The sequence below is a fragment of the Pteropus vampyrus genome, unplaced genomic scaffold (assembly GCF_000151845.1).
Source record: "Pteropus vampyrus isolate Shadow unplaced genomic scaffold, Pvam_2.0 Scaffold23, whole genome shotgun sequence".
Taxonomy (NCBI): Eukaryota; Metazoa; Chordata; class Mammalia; order Chiroptera; family Pteropodidae; genus Pteropus; species Pteropus vampyrus.
The window spans coordinates 1,010,137-1,026,863 of record NW_011888804.1 but is presented as its reverse complement, the minus strand read 5'-3'; the positions used below and the strand labels follow the sequence as shown (position 1 = coordinate 1,026,863).

General features: G+C 44.6%; 2 protein-coding genes and 1 long non-coding RNA gene across 8 annotated transcripts in view; 2 read left to right on the top strand and 1 right to left on the bottom strand.

Annotated features, from left to right (window-relative positions):
* The window catches only part of LRRC43 (leucine rich repeat containing 43), a 33,115-nt gene extending 16,930 nt beyond the window's left edge, over positions 1-16,185 (top strand). For all 4 annotated transcript variants that reach the window (XM_023528203.1, XM_023528201.1, XM_011356041.2 and 1 more), the window contains 2 exons: positions 12,614-12,619; positions 16,153-16,185. In XM_023528203.1, the coding sequence (XP_023383971.1) occupies positions 12,614-12,619; positions 16,153-16,167 (21 nt within the window). In that variant the 3' untranslated portion in view covers positions 16,168-16,185. The remainder of the gene's footprint in view (positions 1-12,613; positions 12,620-16,152) is intronic.
* Positions 272-11,803, bottom strand: DIABLO (diablo IAP-binding mitochondrial protein). Its single transcript, XM_011355754.2, has 6 exons — positions 11,688-11,803; positions 10,745-10,871; positions 6,390-6,521; positions 5,538-5,648; positions 5,268-5,364; positions 272-1,098 (listed from the first exon to the last, which is right to left on the bottom strand). Exons 1-6 carry the CDS (start codon positions 11,735-11,737, stop codon positions 908-910), a joined length of 708 nt encoding a protein of 235 aa, XP_011354056.1. The 5' UTR covers positions 11,738-11,803; the 3' UTR covers positions 272-907.
* Positions 1,003-4,998, top strand: LOC111736960. Of its 3 annotated transcripts, none has more exons than XR_002779298.1 (2): positions 1,003-1,139; positions 4,180-4,998. It is a non-coding gene; the product is annotated as an uncharacterized LOC111736960 (long non-coding RNA). The 3 variants fall into 3 exon arrangements; XR_002779296.1 differs by having other exon boundaries at positions 1,020-1,139; positions 3,350-4,998; XR_002779297.1 differs by having other exon boundaries at positions 1,083-1,139; positions 2,098-4,998.
* Positions 16,186-16,727: the final 542 nt, after the last annotated feature.

The following is a 16,727-nucleotide window of genomic DNA, read 5'->3' as shown; positions in this document are numbered from 1 at the left end:
GGTGGGCTAAGTGCAACCTTTCCTGACTTTATGAGAAACGGAGGACCTTGAAACTCAACCCATGGTGGAAATGCTGGCTGGGTTTTTGTAGCCCCCTCCCAAACTTTTCTAACTTTGATTAAAAACACTGAAACCTGGCTAACTTGTACCAGCATGTGTTGAATGGGGCCAAAGCATAGCTGCCAGAACCCCCGGGGGACTACTGGAGCCCCTTGGGGCTCTGCCAGTCTGGGGGGGAGGGAGTGAATGAAGGTGGGAGGCTGCACGGGCCCCCAGGAGACACACATTTTTTTTTTAAATTCAAAAAAATTATTCTCATTCAGATACAATAGAGAAACTGGAAAGGACGCGAGCAGCGCATGTAGGATTAAGTCCTGCTGAGAGAAGCAGGAAACGCCGTGGATTCAGTCCCTTAGAATAATGGATTTGGCTCCTTGGCCTGAGCTCTGCTTACAGGGCAGTGGGGCCAGGTCACAGAAGGTATTAGAAACACAAAGAAATCTTACAAACAGGACAGGCTTCCCTCTCCCCAAAACTCACATCCCTATGGAGAGAGCAAATACTAAATCCTATTTGAAAGGTCAATAAGATTGGAAACTGAAGTTAAAACAGCTACTGAACTTGTGGGCCTGACAAAAAAGGGACCCCTCTGGCCAGGCTGCCCTGCGTGGGAGGTAAAAAGGTCGTAGGTGAGAGGAAGCTGTGCTGGGAGGGGTTAAAAAGGGCGTGCCCCGGATGAGAATCAGGTCCAGCAGAGCCTGAGACCAGGGGGAGGGGGTCAGGCACGCACAGCTCAGAGAGGCCTCTGGCCCGGTGGGCCAGGGCAGGGCCTGCCTCCCCTTCTCCTGGCAGAGAAAGCTGTGCCAAGCCCAGGCTGAGCGGCAGGCATGGGCAGTGGCTCAGGCCCTTAATCCTCACGCAGGTAGGCCTCCTCTGACTTGGCCCTCCCGTCTTCCTCCTGTGTTTTCTGACGGAGCTCTTCTGTCTGCGCCTCCGCCAGCTTGGTCTCTGCTTTCTGGGACAGCTGGCGCACCTCCTGCACTTGCGATTTCACCAGCTGAATGTGGTTCCTGGCGGTCGCAGATGCCTGATCTGCTCCTGCGAAAAGACGGGACAACTAAGCTGAGCAGGCAAACAGGGTAGGTGCGAAGGGACACATGGAAAGCCTGGGGACTCATGGTTGTCGTCTGAGCCCCTCTTGGAGCTCCTTTCCCATCCCTCCCTGCTGGCCTTCTCTCTGCAGAGCAGAGAACCTTCTACCTCCACATTCAGGTCTTCGTTTTATTCTTTGTCAATATCCCAGCATTTTTTCCCAGCTATGAGCAGCTATCGCTATAATTATTAAATGCAATTCCAACAACCATTTTTATAGCTACACAGCTCTTAATATAGATGTTCTATGAATTTTAATTTTTAATTTTTAACTACATAAGTACATGTCTTTTTGAAATGTTAGTGAGAGATCACTAATAAAATTGTCAAAGGTTTCTTTCCTCACCCTAACTAATCTTCAGATATAACCTCTGTTGGAAGTTTAAAAGGCATCCTTTTTCTTTTAAAATGTGACCACATACATATGGAATGCTTAGAAAAATGTTTACTATAAATTTACATATATATCGAAAGTATTTTGCAATTTTGACTTTAAATGTTTTTGAGCTCTATCATTCCTTTTACCTGCTGCTAGTGTATTTCATCATATTGATTTGCATATATAATTCATCTATAGATGTGACGATCTTATTGCATTACTGAGAACCTTCAGAATAAAGCTGAGAGGTTGGAGCATAGCAGGCATCCATCTCTCATTTCTGACCCTGATGAAAATACTTCTCATATTTCACTATTAAGTAGGATTACTTAACCTTTATCATGTTAAAGAAATTCTATTTATAATAGTACTTAGATTTACATCATAAATGGGTGCTACATGTCACTGAAGGCTTTTGGGGGCATATATTGATTTGATTACATGGGTGGCTTTTGTTCTTTAATCTACTGTAGGCAGATAATTCAAGGAATTGTTTTTTTCCAATGTTGAATTATCCTTGTATTTTGAGGGTAAATGACTATTTGATATACTTCTGTCTTTATCAGGGATCCTGAACTATGGTTTTGTTCTGGTGCTGGCCTCGTCCGGCCTGGGCTCAGGCCGAGGCTGACTTTACACAATCACGGGATCACACCAGGAGGCTCGTCCTCGTCTTCTCTGCCAACCTCTCATAACGCGTCAATTATGTGTCTTAAAGATTTGATAAAACTCTCCCACAAAACGGCTTGGGCCTAGTGTTCACTTTTGGGGCACAGAATCTTTGAATACTATTTCAGCTTTTATGGTTTTATGGTTATTGGTCTTTTCTGGATTCTTCTTGGGTCAATTTGGGATTCTCATAAAGATCATAATATCTGTAATAGCCCTTTCAGATGTTATTGTAGCTCTCTAAAAAGTCGTGCTTGCCAAATCTTATTTTTTCATTCTTTTCAAGGAACCAGATTTTGCCCTTTTGACTATTTTTAATCTTCTTCTACCTTTTATTTATTCTATACTGTCTGGATTTATTTTGCTCTTTTTCTCAGTTACTGGGTTAAAAGTATTTTTAGTACTTGGTATAGTGAGCATTACCTATTATTCATGGCTGCTGTTCTCTGTATTTATGACACATACCTTTAAAGATATCAATTTCTCTTAAAAGTTACTTTGTCTACAACTCCCTGGGTCTGCTATATAGTACCTTTGTCATCACAGTTCTAAATATTTTAAAATTTCCATTTTGATTTTTGGTGGGGAAGCGGCGTGAGGGAATTTGCCTGAGTCTCTGTCACCGGCACATTATCAAATTTTGTACATGTTCTATTTGTGTCTGAAAAGAATATTTTTGGGGGGGAGCGAGCAAATTTTATATTCAGTATATATATATATTAGGTTAAACGTTGAAAAATCATTCCATTCCAACCCTTTATAGCTTTAATATTTTTGGTCTTGACCAGTGAGTCTCTGAAATGTGTATAAAGTTTAATTTCCCCTTCTATTAGTTTTTGCCTTACTAGGTACAAATTTCCTATCTTCTTGATGAATTGTTCTGTACCTTTTAATGCTTTTGCCTTGAATCCTTTTGGTTCTGACATTGCTAGGCCAGCTTTTAGGGGGAGCTTTTTGTTAATGGTTCAGTTTTTATTTTTATAATTTCCAACCTTCCTATACCATTTTCTTTTCGGGGTGCTTCTGTAAACAGTTTCAGCTAGAATTTTTTTTAACACACTCTAAAAGTATCAATAGTAAATTTAATATATTCTCATTGTGATTACTGTTTGAACTTGTTCCTCTATTTTACTTTGCATTTTCTAACAGGGTTTATGTTCTGTTAAATCTTTCCTGCCTGGGACGTGGTTCCATAGTGTAGTGGTTGCACGTCTGCTTTACACGCTGAAGGTCCTGGGTCCATGGTCCATGGTCTATGACCATGCCACCCTGAACAAGCCTGATGTCTGATCTCGGGAGCTAAGCAGGGTCGGGCCTGGTGAGTACTTGGATGGGAGACCAGCAGGGAAGACCAGGTGCTGCAGGTGAGATAATGAAAAGTCAACCTTTCCTGCCCGTCTTCGTCCCCTCCCTCCATTCTTTTTGTAGCTGTCTCACAACGTCTAGTGCTAAGCCAGCGTCTCCTCCCACCCTACGGAGGGCTGAGCACGCTTTCGCTTCTTTCTCAAACTGATTTGATTATTTAAAAATTGGTTTAATACTGGACTTCTGACAAATTTTACTAAATTTTGTTCATTATTCTTGTATCTCAGTTGCTTCTTTCTAATTTTTCTTCACAGAGTGGTTTTTCCAGAAAGCAAATGTGTTTGGTAAACCCTGAGTCTTTATATGTCTTAAAATATCTTTCATTCTCACATTTTAACACTTGGCTAGATATAAAATTCTCGGTTATTAGATTTATCACCTTGCATCTGGGGTTGCTGATAAGACTGATGTCTGATTATACTTCCTTTGTAGGTATATCTAATTTTTCTTAGTTTTTAGGATTTTTCTATGTATATTTTACATTCTGAATCTTTTTGGCCATGATTGAAAAAAATTCTGTTCAGACCCTTCGTGAGCCCTTTCAACCAGTTCTGGGAAATGTCTTATTTTTTCAGATAATGCTCACACTTACGCTCCCTCTTTTCTGCTGCTAGATCTGAGCCCGCCTAGGGGAGTGGTGACGGTTACCCAGGGACGTTCCTGCTGCAGCACCTCAAGCCACCTCCCTGCTCACGGCACCTGGAAGCCCTTGCTCCCACCTCCGGTGCCGCGGCTGTTAATGCTGCCTGCACACCACGACAGTCCCATTCGCCAGGGCAGGCCTGTTTTTAGAATCTCCCGTTGCTTAGGTTTTAGTTAACTAAAAATTCTTTTTTGTTTTTACTTAAAAAAACATCTCTTGTATGCTTTTTAAGCTTTGGTGCTTAAGTCCCAAGTCTAATACCCTGAAATCAGAAAACAGAAGTGTTTTTAACATACCAGTTTCTTAGTAAGAGCTGATCCTAGGCTATAATTTCTGTGAGCTACTTTGTTTGGGATCAGTCAGGTTAAGACATTAAACTAGAGTTTTCCTCAAAATACATTTACTTAAAAAACCATTTTTGCCCAAGCCCACTGGATGGATAATGATGTTCAACAAGCACCGTGGGGACAGCGTAACCGCATCTGCGGCTCTGGAGCACCGAGACGCAGACGCAGACGGTGGAGCCTGGCCACCGGGAGCAAAGGCTTCAGAATCTGATCTACCTGGCTACTAAGTCCCAGTCTGGCTGCTTGCTTCTTGTGCCACAGCATCCTGGGTGAATTACTTAGACCCTCTGTCCCCCAGTTTCTTCACCTGTAAAGTAGGAATGTTAATAATAGGTCCTACTTTAAGGGAACTATGGAAGGTTAAATTAAAAGTTCCTGAAATAGACAAATACAGCTACTCATAAATTATCTGGGTTATAAGAAAATAAAATGCTTAAAATTTATTTGGTGGCAATCACATTTTCCAATTGGTTGTAGTTTTATCATTTTATTATTTTTCATTTTCTAGATTTTGACAACCTGGCTTCTAACGGCCAATAAGGGCATTATTTTTTCCTATTGTGCAAACAAAATGCTGGTTAATATATTATAAATGGGGATCTTTTCTCACCAGGTTAGAGCCACACTGGGCTGCAGACCACCTAACACAAATCCCTCCTTTCACAGCCAGTGGAAACTCAAGTGGCGCCCCCCAGTGAAAACCTGAACCTACCAGTGTGGTAGGCAGCTTCTGCTGCCATCTCTGAGAGACCAACCGCAGTCATCCACGTGGTTTCCAATCTCAAGTACTCCTGCTGTTTTGAAGTCATCTGTAAATGAAACAAAGTGCGTCAGACAACAGGAAGAGGTTAATAAGCACATTTAAATGGATTATTCAAAATGGTAGATTTAGAGAAGTTACTGGTTGGACACCTTAATCAACACTAGACATCACAATGAGGCAGAAGCACTAACACAGAAATGCCTAATAACTTTTGCTTACCTCAACTCTGGCTCCTATGATCACCTGCCACACTTCATCTTCCTCCTGTGAATTCATTTTCCCAAGTAAACTTGTATATTGCCGGTACAGAGAAATTAAGGTATAGACAGCCTACAAATACAGAATACATGAGTCTGAGTAAAATAAATGAGGCATAACAGGTAGGATTAGTGAGTCTTACACCTCAACGAGATAAAGTCCTATCATAGCAAACTGGCTCTTCAGCCGTCTGCGTCACTGACGCTGCACTACTGTACGAGGGACATTATTCCACGACAGTATCTCCATTCGTCAACTTTTGTGTGTGAAATTCAGACATAGAAAGGGAATACAATGCAGAGGGGAACTCAGAAGGCTGAGAAATGAGCTGCTGAAAAAGGTAAAATAAACAGAGGAGACTGTTAAATGATTTTGATTATCCACATACTCTATTAGCTCAGATCAGTGGTCTTCAAACTGTCTCAGAGAGAAGCCCCTGGTGCCACACACCCCCTGCCCCCACCATGCCGCTGCTGGGACACTTTGGACCCTTTCACCCCTAACTGAACCAGATCAGCTTGGTTCCCCTATCTGATAAACTGGGCTGCTATATTTAAGATTCTTCTTTTAAAAAGCATTCCTGGTAAAGGTCTAAAAATGAGTGATTTAGGTAAGAACTCAGCCAACTTTTTAAATAAAGAATAAATATTTTAGGCTTTGTAACCCATATAGTCTCTGTTGCAATTATTAAGCTCATGAGAGTAGTCATAGGTAATACATAAACAAGTGAGCAGGCATCAGACTGGACTCAGTCTGTGAGCCACAGCTTGCTAGCCACTGGTCTAGATGACCAAGACTTAACAAGACACTTACCTTCGTATATTCAGTGATTGCTTCAATCAGTGCATATGTGGTCTGAGAGAGAAAGGTTGAGGTGCTGTCTGTTACCAGAGACACGGCCCTCTTCATTAATGCATCATTACTAAGAGAATGAGGCTCTGGTTTCTGAAAGACAAAAATGTTTTCACTCAACTTCTAAAGCTGGGGCTGAGAACATCATCACAGACAGCCAAGTGAAACACATAATTCTCATGCTGCAACCGCACTGTGCTTCTTTGTGTCAGCTGTTTCTTTATAGGCTTTATTTTGGCTATTTAAGACAAAAAATGAAAATAATTCCAGAGTATGCTTTTTACCCACTTTTATTCTTTAGTCTCTTTATATAAAAGGCCAGTAATTATAACGAGTTTCATGAAGTCATGATTCATTCATTACCATTAGATGTGTGGGATGTAAAGACAAGATATATTCTCCACCCTCAAAGATTTCAGACAGGGAGCGGGAGAGACTGGGGCTTACAGAGACCGTGAAAAGTTAATGCAGTCAAGTACCACGAGAGCTGTGGCCGATGCCTGTATAGGCTACAACACGAGCCCACGTAGGGAGCAATCACTTCTGTGCTGGATGAGAACGGCTTAGAAAAGCCTTTATAGAGTTGAGGATTAAGCTGAATCTTAGCAAGTAAATGGTGGATGGGGGAGGGCAATTCCGAGCAGAATCAGCAAATATGGTCTTCATGGTGGTGGGAACTCTACACTCTGACCTCAGCTATTACATTAAAAAAAAACCCACTATAACTATGATTCTGCCTTTTTCTTCCTCGGCAAAGCATTTACTGTATCAGGACCAACAAAGAAACCAATCCCTCTATCATCTAGTGTTGTTTTTGCTATTTAGAGGATAAATACATAGAGTCACTGCCTGTTGAAAACAGCTGTCAAGAAATACCTTTGATACATGAGCAAATCAAGAATTTTATTTACCATATTTGTATTTCATTCAATCAAATAATTATTCATTATATACTGTGCACTGAGGGGCTAGAAAGGAAAGAACATTAGCTCTGATTATGAGAAGCTAATTTTGACATGTTCTGCTAACTTACGTCTTCCTAAGGCCCTACGTTTTGCAGTTTCTCACAACGGTCCAGGTAGTTACCACTTCTTTTTCACTGATGAGGAAACGGAAGCTCCTAGTAGTTGTGTAACTTTACCAAAAAGCCACACGTCTAGAACTCAAACTAAATCTTCTCACTCCACAGTTCTAATATGCACTGACGCAGGACAGTGCCAAATGGATTATCAGGAAATATCAAAATATACGCCACTATGTGATTGGAAAGGGAGCTCGCTGGCCAGGGACTAGGGAAATTTTTAAAGAGAGGTGAGATTTGGGTCTGAGGACAACTAGGATTAGAACGGCCAGACATCTGGGTCAGAAGAAACGCAGATGTTGCGTGCGGGGGATGTTCGGGAATCTAGACCAGGTGGAGTGGGTGGCACAAGGAGATGTGACTAGCTAGGGACGGAGTGCAGGGACAGCTATTTGGATTTTCGTTCTGTCACAGAATGGAGAGCCACTGCAGGTTCTGAAGAACAGGACTGCTTGCTGTTGCTGCAGGAGAATCGCTAGAGGCTCCTGTCACGTGGCCCAGAACTGAGGTAAATGGGGCTTAAGAACAGTATATGAACTGAGAAAGGGCAAACTCAAAAAATATTTTGGAGGAAGAAAACCATCCTAATTGTGCCTAAAAATGGGCCTGGTGTTCCAGCAAGGGCTTTAGGGTTAAAGATTCATCAGTGAGCAGAGACGAGGGTTGAAGCGAGACGTGAAAAGGTGAGCGAGCGCTCATGACTGACCCAGATGCTGAAAATACTGGTGATAAATGGAATTAATCTTGTTGGTGTGATAAAATATCAGGAATATATACCAAAAAGGGGTGTGTTGGTTTCCTGTTTAGTTCTTCCCAATAAAGCATATAACCAGTGGTTTTTAAAAATGGATTCCCTCCAAAATAAATAAATAAAAAAATAAATTACCTCTTCAGATCAACTCTCTACTTGACAGTTCTACAGAGATGTCTACTAAACACCTCGGCCTGTCATTTCCAGAACTGAACTCTTGCTTTCCTCCTTTCAAATTTTTCCTACTCCTCTCCATCCCAGTAAATGGCAACTCCATTCTTTCAGTTGCTTAGGCCTTTTTAAAGCACTGGAATGGAGGTTATATACTCCATATCAAATCTATCGGCGACTCCTGCTGACCACATTTGGCCCACTTCTCCTCCCCTCCACTGCTGCCCACCTAGTCCAAGCTCATTGTCTTCTCGCGCCTGGACTCCTGTTGGTCTTCCTAGTTCCACAGAGCAAACCTTTAAAAAGTTATGTTGGCAGATGACACAATACTATATGTAGAAAATCCTAAAGACTCTACAAAAAAAACTAACAGAATTAATGACTTCAGTAAAGTAGCAGGATGCAGAATCAATACAGAGAAATCCGTTGCGTTTCTATACACCAATAATGATCAGAAGAAGAAATTAAGAAAATAGACCCATTTACAATTGCATCAAAAAGTATAAGATACCTAAGAATAAATTTAACCAAAGAGATGAAAGACCTATACTCTGAAAACTATAAGACATTGAAGAAACCAAACAAGATACAAATAAATGGAAGGATATACCGTGCTCATGGTTTGGTAGGATTAATATTGTCAAAATGTCCTTACTACCTTAAGTAGTATACAGATTCAATGTAATCCCTATTAAAGTACCGATGGCATTCTTCTTAGAACGACTAATCCTAAAATTTATATGGAACCACAAAAGACCCCAAATAGACAAATCTTAACAAAATATTAGGCATCACACTCACTGGTATCAAACTATACTATAAAGCTACAATAATCAAAATAGTATGGTACTGACAGAAAAAGATATATAAATCAAATGCTATATGATCTCACTTATATGTGGAGTCTAAAAAAGCAAAATAAATGAATAAACAAAACAAAAAAAGACCCAGACCTTGAGAACAAGCTGATGGTTGCCAAACAGGAGTCGGTAGGGAGGATGGAAATAAAAAATAAATGCCGAGGGGCACACAGCCAGTGAGAAACCTCTATTTTCAAAATCGGTTTAACGAAATTACCTCTATTATTGAAATTGACATTGTTTATGCAGAATCCACAAGTTATTATTTGATAAGGCTTAAAATTTGATTTTATCATATTTAAGAGAACCAATATGGAAATATTTTTTCATTTATTGAATTTTTTAGATTTCTTTAAAATGTTCCTACTTTACATTTTTAAGTCTTCAGGAATAGGATCCAGTCAATTAAACAAATATACTTCTTTGCATAACTGAAGAAACAGAAGTATGTGGATGTCATTTTCCAATCAGGTTGCTAAAGAACTCTCTATAATACATGTATTTCTTCTAGCCTGACACAATAGTCTCAGATACAAACAATGACTATTGTATTGCCATTCATTAAAAGTCCATATTTTTTGAAAGAAAAAAAGTTATGTCAGATCATCATAATCTTATGTTACAATCCTCTATGGCTTCCTTTTCAGGATCGAATCCAAAGGTTTACAATGACCCACAAAGTACAGAACACACAATCTGATCCTCGGCTACTCTCTGGCCTCATCTATTACGCTCTCTCTTCCTAATCCCACTCCAGCGACGTTAACCTCCCTGCTGTTTATCGCACACATCATGCATACCGCTGCTTCCAGGCCTTTGCACTTGAAAGTTCCTTGTGCCTGGCAAGCTCTTCCCAAAAATATTACCATGCCTCACTGTCTCTTAGTTCATTCTAACCTCTACTTAAATGTCACTTTAGCAGCGTGGCCCTCCTTGACCACCCTATCTAAAACAAAACAGCTCCATCCCGGCACTTCCTATTCACTTACCCTGTTGTCTGCGTAACTTATCATCACCTGGTATTTTATATTTGTTGATTTTTTTCCTTGGGGTTGGACTTTGTTTTTGTTTTATTTTTTTGGTTTTTTGTTCGCCAAAAATGTCAATAACCAATGTTACCCTAAAAAGCTTAATTAAAAAAGTCAACAAATTTTTGTTGAATGGAAGACTGTATTGTTGATATACTCTTCTCTCTTCCCTCATTATACAATTTGACCAACTTGACGCACTGTTTCTACCAAAAGAGGCAATAAAGATGGGATTAATGTTTGTTCAGTCCTGAAAAGATGCTAGTACAGTAGAAAATATACCATCATGTGTGGAGGTGGGGGGGGGAAGCACTGGGTAAAACTATGAGAGCTTGTCTGATGATTCACTGCCCACTTGAGACTCAAAGAGGGTATACACAGAAGACAAGACCTAAGAAACACCGAGTGACACGACAGTACTTTACCTGTGCAATAGGAATCGCACACAGGGTTACGCCAAATCCAACTGCCACCGTTTTGTGCCATGGTCGTATCAGTTCTGAGAAACGGCGCTTCTTGAAGTTAGCCACCACAGGTACACACTGTCTGTACCTAGATGTAGAGGTTGAATTTAATAAGGCACAACCACCAATCTGTAAAAGTCTCTTCGACTTATTTGCAGGGGTTGGAAACTCAAACTGGGGCTACGCAGGAACCTAAACGAAGGTGTAGGACTGGCCTTCCAGAGGACAGGGCTCCGTGGGGAGCGTGGTGGACCGCAAAACCTTGGGCTCGCTAAAGAGACAACTGCTACGGAGCTCCCGCGAACCGCTGCCGCGCGGGAATGCTGGCCACAAGGTTTTGGAGTTTAACAGGTACCAGGCATGGACGTTTAAGGGGCGGTCTTAAAGCTTTAAAAAGCCTGATGCCAAAAAAAAAAAGCTTCTGCAGGCAGGATTTAGCTCTGGACTCAGGCAAGGTTCTCTGATAGTCCCCGCCCGCCATCTGTAGCCCGCAGAAGCCGCTAGGAGACGGACTAGCTCTTGGGGCCCCTCCTGCCCTCAGGGGAAACCTCCTCTACCGATCCGCCGCCTGCCCGGGCCTCTCCCCCAACTCTCCCCTAAGGACTCCGACGAGCCAGCGGGAGCTCGTCGACTCAAGGAGACAGCCGGAGTTTGGAGGAATTCGCTGTTATTTCTGGAATAACAGAAAAGCCGTGAATCCCGGGCCCGGCCGAGGGGGCGGGGACCTCTGGCCCGGGCAGAGGCGGGACGTCCTCAGACTTCGGAGGGGAGAGGGACGCCGCGGCCCGCACGACAGAGGAAGGAAGCGCGCGCCAGCAAGGTCAGCGCCGCGGTCCCGGCTACCGCACTCTCTGCGTGGCCTCCCCGCCTCCCGCCCAGCTCTCCTACACGGCCGCAGCCCTACCTGAACAAGGACGCTACGCCCCGCGACAGCCAACTCCTCAGAGACGCCATCCCGGGGCGGGAGGACGCCTCGCGTACACACCGGAAGTGACGTCACTTCGTAAGCCGGAGGCGGGGTGCAGCCTCCGCCGAAGAGGGCCTGGCTCCATGACCACGCCCCTGGCCGAGGGAGCAGCCAGGATTGGACAGTTGGGGAATAAGGGGCGGGGCTTAGAGTAACGGCTCTAACGGCCGTGCCCGGTGCCCAACCGCCGGGGCGTCCGCGCGGGGCACGGCCGGCCCTGGGTCCGAGGGCGTGGAGTGGGCGCAGCAAAGTCGGCCGTCGTGACCGGTGGTTGGACTGGGGCCCGGGTCGGGGCCGCGCCTCGAGAAGCGGCCCAGGCCCTGGCGTGAGGAGGATGGGAGGGGCGGGGAGCCGGGCCGGGGCGCTGTCACTTCAGCACCAGGAAGTAAGTGGTCCAGCCAGCCAGCAGCAACGCCCCGATGAGCACCGTGTAGCTAAGGAGCACGAAGGCCAGCAGCTCCCGCAGCAACTGCAGCACGTGGATGGTGGACGAGGCTGGCATCGCCTTGCGCGGGAAGCCCGGGGACCTGCGGGGCAGGGCACCCGAGAGACCCTGAGTGCAAAAAGAGGTCCTTTCCTGCCCATGCCCAACCTCCATTGAATACTGAACAAGCGCTGCTGAGCCAGACACTTTTCTAGACAGTGTGGATAACACGCGGGACCCCGGCCCTCTAAAGAGTAAACACACTCTCCTGAGGCTAAAGAAGCCCAAAGTGCTGATTTTCTCCATAACAACCATCTGGATGCTCTCTTTGCATTTACACTATAGAATTCTTTTAACTCCAAAGTTCCTCACTCTAGGGCCCCCACTCTGGGTCTGGGCTCGGAGGAGAGAAGCCTGGCCGTTCCCAGCGCCAGCTGCTGCGTTCGTCTTCATCCCCAGCCCTCTCCTCCCATCCACCTCCTGCATTTTTAATGCTGTGTGTGCTGCTAATGGGCTGGTGGAGTAAAGCTTTCTTTCCCCATCTCTCGGGCTGCAGTCCTAGCTGTCCGCTGCTTGGGAGGGGAAGAGAGGGACCCACTTGGGTAAGGGGCAGGCAGCAGGCCCTCATTGCAGCCCCTCTGCAATTCCCCAGGCCCCAAGTCTTGTTAATCTGCATAGTTTGAGGATCTTTGCTTTGCGGTCCAGCAGGCCAGCCCTTCTGGCCAGCCGGGATTGCAGGAATGCCAAGAGGTGGGTATCAATTTGATCCTGGGCTTATTCTCCTTTCCCATTGTGCTTGTCCATCTGCTCCGGCCCTGCTGTTCTTCCACCACAGACAGAATCAGATGGTAGCAACACAAACCAACTCTTTACCTCCACCGCTGTCCTTCCCAGAACTCCCCTCAGGGCCAGCCACTAGCTTCCCTCTCCCCATTGCACTCACTCAGCAAAGTTGCCTCGACTCAGCCACCCCGGCAGCTCTCGCTTCCTCTCTGGTCTGGTGTCTGAGGGTAGCTTGTATGCACTCGGGCGATCTAGGCAGAGCTGAGGGATTCTCAGGCAGCAGCTGCACTCACCGACTAGGTGTGGTCTAGAGACCAATCAGAGTCTCCACGTGGTCCCTGAGCTCTCAGGGAGCTGCGCACAGGCGGTCCCAGACCAGGCGGAGCACTGGCAGCCCTGCCTGCCCTCTGCCAGTGTCGCCACCACAGCCCCCAGGGCTCTGGGGCTGCCTGCAAAGCTCCTGACATAGATGGGCTGAGCAAGCGGTACAGTAGGGGGTGTTCAAGCCCCTTCTTGTCTGCTTTTCTGAACACTGTGGGTGGGATAGAGTCCAAATCCTTTTCTAACAAACTCACATGGCGAGCAGCCCCGCCCTGCGCCATCTCAGACTGGAATGACTGTACCAAGGACGTTCACTGATGCCTGCCCAATGAAAGCAAAGCTGTCTCACCAAACCTGCGGGCGTGAGTGTGCGTGTGTGTGAGCCAGGAGCCTGGACAGCCACGAGCTCCGGAGGGCTGGATTCTAATGCACAGAGCTAAGTTGAGGGACTTGTCACACAGTCCCCTTCCCAATGTGCCCACTTCCAATTTCAAATTTTCCAACTGAGAGAGGCCAAAAGAGCCAATCAGGACTGCTGCTAATAAAGAACGGACTCTTTCCCAGATGCAATAGTGAAAGAAAACACAAACTTTTTGCTGCTCCTGATTATTTTGCTTTTTGTGGTACTTTCTTGTTAAAGACTTTTTTTTTTTTTGACCTTTCAAAAAAGCAGTGTGGACACCAACTCTTTTATCAACATCATCATCCAGAAGCAAATGGCTCTTTAATTTGATCAGGATCTCTTTTTATCAAATCATAGCCCCGGCCGCAGCTCGGCTGAAAACCAGAGCAGACCATTATCAAGCCGCTCAGGAAGCCAGTGAGTGGTAATTGCTCCCCCAGAGAACTGGTCATCTGAAGGCTTCCGTGTCCTGCGTAGTCAGAAGAAAGCAAGCGTGGCTGACATTATACCCTCATCCCACACCAAAGTAACCGATGACAAAGGAAGGCTATTAAAACAGGTCTGATCCTGTTCCCCTTTACCTCTCCCATCCTTCGAACGGATGTCTCAAAGCAGCTATGTGTTCCAGCCTCTGCAGCCTCTAGTCACCACCCCATTTGGGATATTTTACAGCAACAGAGTGACTGCAACTAAGAAATATTATGTGGCTTGAAGTTCGTATGCATTCACTTGGAAATACGAGAATCAGAAATTTTACATTACTGCCTTTTTCTCTGTTGGATGACAAAAAGGCATTCTCTATTTTCTGCAGTATGTCATCATTAAATCCTATGAGAAATAATACAGGCTCTCGAGTATAATTCAATCTGTTCAAAATTCAGTCTATGTGGTGTCTGTATTTCTATGCCTTGCCATTTCTATCAGAGCCCCTCTTCCTGTCTGTAGACATTTTGATCATTTTAGTACTTTTAAAAATATTTCTTCTTGAATCCAAGTCTTTAATGTACAACTGAGAACAAGAGACAAACTGGCATGCCATGACCAATCACAATTCCTTTCCAGTGAGGGCAGAGCTAGAATAGACTAGAAGTCCCATGGAGATTTCCGTTCCCAGTTCTCTCCAAGAATTAAATGCACTGTTTTTAATCCGCCTCCTTTAAACCGTTACTCTATTGCTCCACAGTGAAATTATAGTTCAAATACTTATTTCTCTGTTAGCTAAAATTCAAAGGTGTATAGTAAGACACAAAACAGTGCCTATGTAGACTTCTTTATGTATGTAGACTCCTTTTTAAGGGGACTCCTGGTGTAGCAGAACTGCCTACCCAAACAGACAAAAGTCCAACATGGTGTAAACAATCTACCCTCTCCAGGAATAAATGTACCATTCACATACCCTTTCTCAGTAAGGGCATACTCCTTTGAGATAAAGACTGCTTCAAGTATTAAATGAACTGACACAAAGGCGTATAGTATATAATTATTCACCACTTTCCACTTGCATACAAATGAGGCAATTGATGTTTTTAAGTCTTCTGTGGAATGCGTTTTTAGGAGCTGACCTAGCTATGCTCTGAAGAGGCAAATATAGAGTCATGAGTGAATGCAGACAGGAGACACAGCTGAGTATCTGTTCATGGGACAAAAAACCCAACCAAGGAGACTTGACTGGACTTGAATTCCCAAATCCCATGAGGCAAAAACATTGAGGGACAAGGTACATTTCATCCTCTAAGGTGACTGAGGCTGACAACTGCTGGGGCTGAAAGGTATAAATGAATCTCCCTGGGATAACAAGGGTCTGAAAAGGATTTTCTAAAACAGGAATCGTTTTTTTTGTTAAGCCCATTTCCAAATACTGACCATTGAAGCCAAATTAAATCCACGGGGAGCAAATCTTTTAAAAACTACCTCTTCTATCCCTGATTCTTATAAGAAAGAGGCTTTTTTTAAAATACAGAATTTCTCTTTCATAACGTGCAATGTGCCTAACAGAATTCAGCTAATGAAAAGAAGTGAGGAAAAACATGTACAGTTACTAATTAACAATGGAAACCACACGTAGGGAGGCATGCCGATTCTGGTCCCCTGGCAAAGAGGAGGACAAGCTAATTTTGCTGGAGTCGTGGGCAAGGGCTGTGAAGCCATCAACTTGGTCCCCTCCTCGGCTTCAACTCCTCCAGACACTGGGGCGGAGCAGGCGGGAGACTTCCGACTTCTCCACCGACAACCCATCCCTCTCCCACAGCCTAGCAGTCTCCTGCAGGACGAGTAGCAGCTGTGCCTGCTGGACTCCAAGACCATAGCAGGCTGTGCCAGAGGGAGGCCAAGGTCACCAGACTAGGGACTGAAACGGAGCTAGGTGTTTTCAAGCAAAGGAAATGCAAGTTGGTTGAGTAGAGAGTGGCCACAGACTGCTAGAGAAGTACATGTGACAGGCACCAGAGAGATGGAGTTGCAACATGTTGAAGCGGCAGGTGCCGTAGCGCACGGTGGGCCCACGATGGGAAGGAAGATTGAGACCACCATGGAGGCAGCTACCACTGAAATGCCTTGGAGTTAATAACAGGTACGCTAAGAAAGCGTCTCTGAATGGTTAAATTCTCAGGAAGCTGCTCCCCAGTTATTACCTTCTTCCATGTAAAAACCCCTTGATAAGTCTGGGACCCACACAGATGTAGCTGATCAGACAGACCATAAACTTCGTTATGGGAAAAGTAGCTCCTCAGACCTCTTGCTTTATAAAAGCCGAGAAATCAAAAGTGAAAGGAATCAAAACAGAGATTGGTGACAACGAATATAATGTGCCATACTCAGCAGGAAAAAGCCATCTCCACCCGGTGATAGTAGCTCTAGCCCCCAACAGCTAGAACTGCGCCAGGCACGGTGCGCCTTCAAGAAACTGAGCTCTACTTATCAGGAGTTGGACTTCCCACTTCGGTTTTCATGCTTACCTGCTTGAAAGAGCTGACCTAGCTATGCTCTGAAGAGGCAAATATAGAGTCATGAGTCCCGGCTTTCTTACTTTAAGAACCGGCCCCGTTAG